This window comes from Corvus kubaryi, unplaced genomic scaffold (assembly GCF_017639235.1).
Source record: "Corvus kubaryi isolate FWS band 111438036 unplaced genomic scaffold, C.kubaryi_AGA036_p1.0 119, whole genome shotgun sequence".
Classification (NCBI taxonomy): domain Eukaryota; kingdom Metazoa; phylum Chordata; class Aves; order Passeriformes; family Corvidae; genus Corvus; species Corvus kubaryi.
The window spans coordinates 274,032-275,816 of NW_024580655.1; the positions used below are offsets into that span (position 1 = coordinate 274,032).

At 39.9% G+C, this 1,785-nt stretch overlaps 1 protein-coding gene across 5 annotated transcripts in view; it reads right to left on the reverse strand.

The window, feature by feature from the left end:
• The window catches only part of POGZ (pogo transposable element derived with ZNF domain), a 22,139-nt gene that overhangs the window by 2,938 nt on the left and 17,416 nt on the right, over window positions 1-1,785 (reverse strand). For all 5 annotated transcript variants that reach the window (XM_042027974.1, XM_042027810.1, XM_042027893.1 and 2 more), the window contains exons 15-17: window positions 1,121-1,180; window positions 550-662; window positions 230-254 (exon numbers count right to left, since the gene is read on the reverse strand). In XM_042027974.1, the coding sequence (XP_041883908.1) occupies window positions 230-254; window positions 550-662; window positions 1,121-1,180 (198 nt within the window). The remainder of the gene's footprint in view (window positions 1-229; window positions 255-549; window positions 663-1,120; window positions 1,181-1,785) is intronic.

Below are 1,785 nucleotides of genomic sequence, written 5' to 3' on the forward strand. Positions count from 1 at the left end.
AAAGGAGGGAAAAATGAGAGGGAAAATGGGGTAAAAACAGGAGAAAAGGGGAAGAAAAGAGGGAGGAAAAGGGGAGAAAAGGAGGGGGAAAGGGAAGGAAAAATGGGGGGGAAAGAGGAGAAAAGGGGGGAAAAAGGAGGAAAAAATGAGGGAAAAGGGGGAAAGATGGGAAAAATCCCCAATCCCAGGGCCTGGGAGGGATGAGGATGAACAGGGGTTTGTGGCTTACCTGGAATGTGATATCCAAGAAGGCCCTGGAGGGAAAGCAGAAGATTTGAGATTTTTATTTGGCTTTATTTGAGATATTTGAGGCTTTTATTCAGCTTTATTTGATTCTATTTTAAAGGAATTTGGGATTTGTGGGAATTCCTGGAAAAGCTGGAATCCAACCAGGCTCCCTTGGGAATTTCATTCTGAATTTCCATCCAAAAAAAGCCAAATTAATTCAGTTTATTCCCAATCCGAGCTCTGGAATGTGAAGATTTTATTGGATTATGGCCGGAATTCCAGGTTTTTCCCGTTTTTCCCGAGTGTTTTTCCTGGTTTTACCTTGGAAAATGATGTTGCTGGACTCGTGGGAGGGGTTGAACACCAAATGTTTGGCCATGGAGTCGCCCTCGGAGGTGACGAAGAGACAGGAGGAGCACGAGAGCCTCACCCCGCTGGGAAAGCAGGAAAAGCAGGGAAAAATGGGGGAAACCAGGGAAAAAAGGGGAAAAAAGAGAAATAAACTGAATATCAGATATAAAAATGTGTCCATGCCCTCATTATTAACTAAATCATTGATAATTAAATCGTTAATTATCAGTTATTCAATTATTGATTATGAATTAATCAATGATGAAGTAACAATGACATAATAGACACGAATTAAATAATTAATAATTAAATAATGAATAATAACTAAATAATGAATAATAACTAAATAATGAATAATTAGAATTAAAATTTCCCCCCCCCAAAAGGGTCCCGGGGGAAATTCCCCCCCCCTCTGGAACATGGGGACATTGAACCCATAAATCCCATAAATCCCTGGATTTTCCCCCAAATGAAAAGGATCAGGATCATTCCCAGGGGCTGGAATTCCCCCGGAATTGGGATTTAAGGACGTTTTCCATACCTGGCAGTGTAGTTTTTGAACAAAGCCAAATATTTGGGGCTTTTCCGGGGAACGTGGTTGCTGGAAAGGGGAAAAGATGGAGAAGTCAGGGATAACCTGGATAAAGAGCTATAAAACCACGGAAAACACCCCATAAATAATAAAAAGTCCCCTATAAATCCTCGTAAAATACACGATAAAATCAGATAAAATATCCTATAAAATCCCCTATAAATCCATATATAATCTCCTACAAATCCCTATAAAATCCATGCAAAATTCCCTTTAAAACCCTCTGAAAGCCCCTATAAAACACTATAAAATATCCTATAAATCCATTTGAAATACACTGTAAAATACACTGTAAAACCCTATAAAATCCTATGAAATCCCTTATAGAACCACATAAAATCCATAATAAAGCCCTATAAAATATCCTATAAAATCACAGAAAAATTCCCTATAAATCCCCTATAAAATCCCCCATAAATCCATATAAAATATCCCATAAAACCCCCTGGTTTTTCCCCCCAAAACCCCTCGATTTTTACCCAAATCCCCGGTTTCCCCCCCAGAACCACAGGATTTTTCCCAAATCCTGGCTGCTTTTCCCCAAATCCCGTGTTTCCCGTACTTGATCACGTCGTTGGCACAGGCGTGGGAGCAGCAGCATTTCCCCGTTTTCC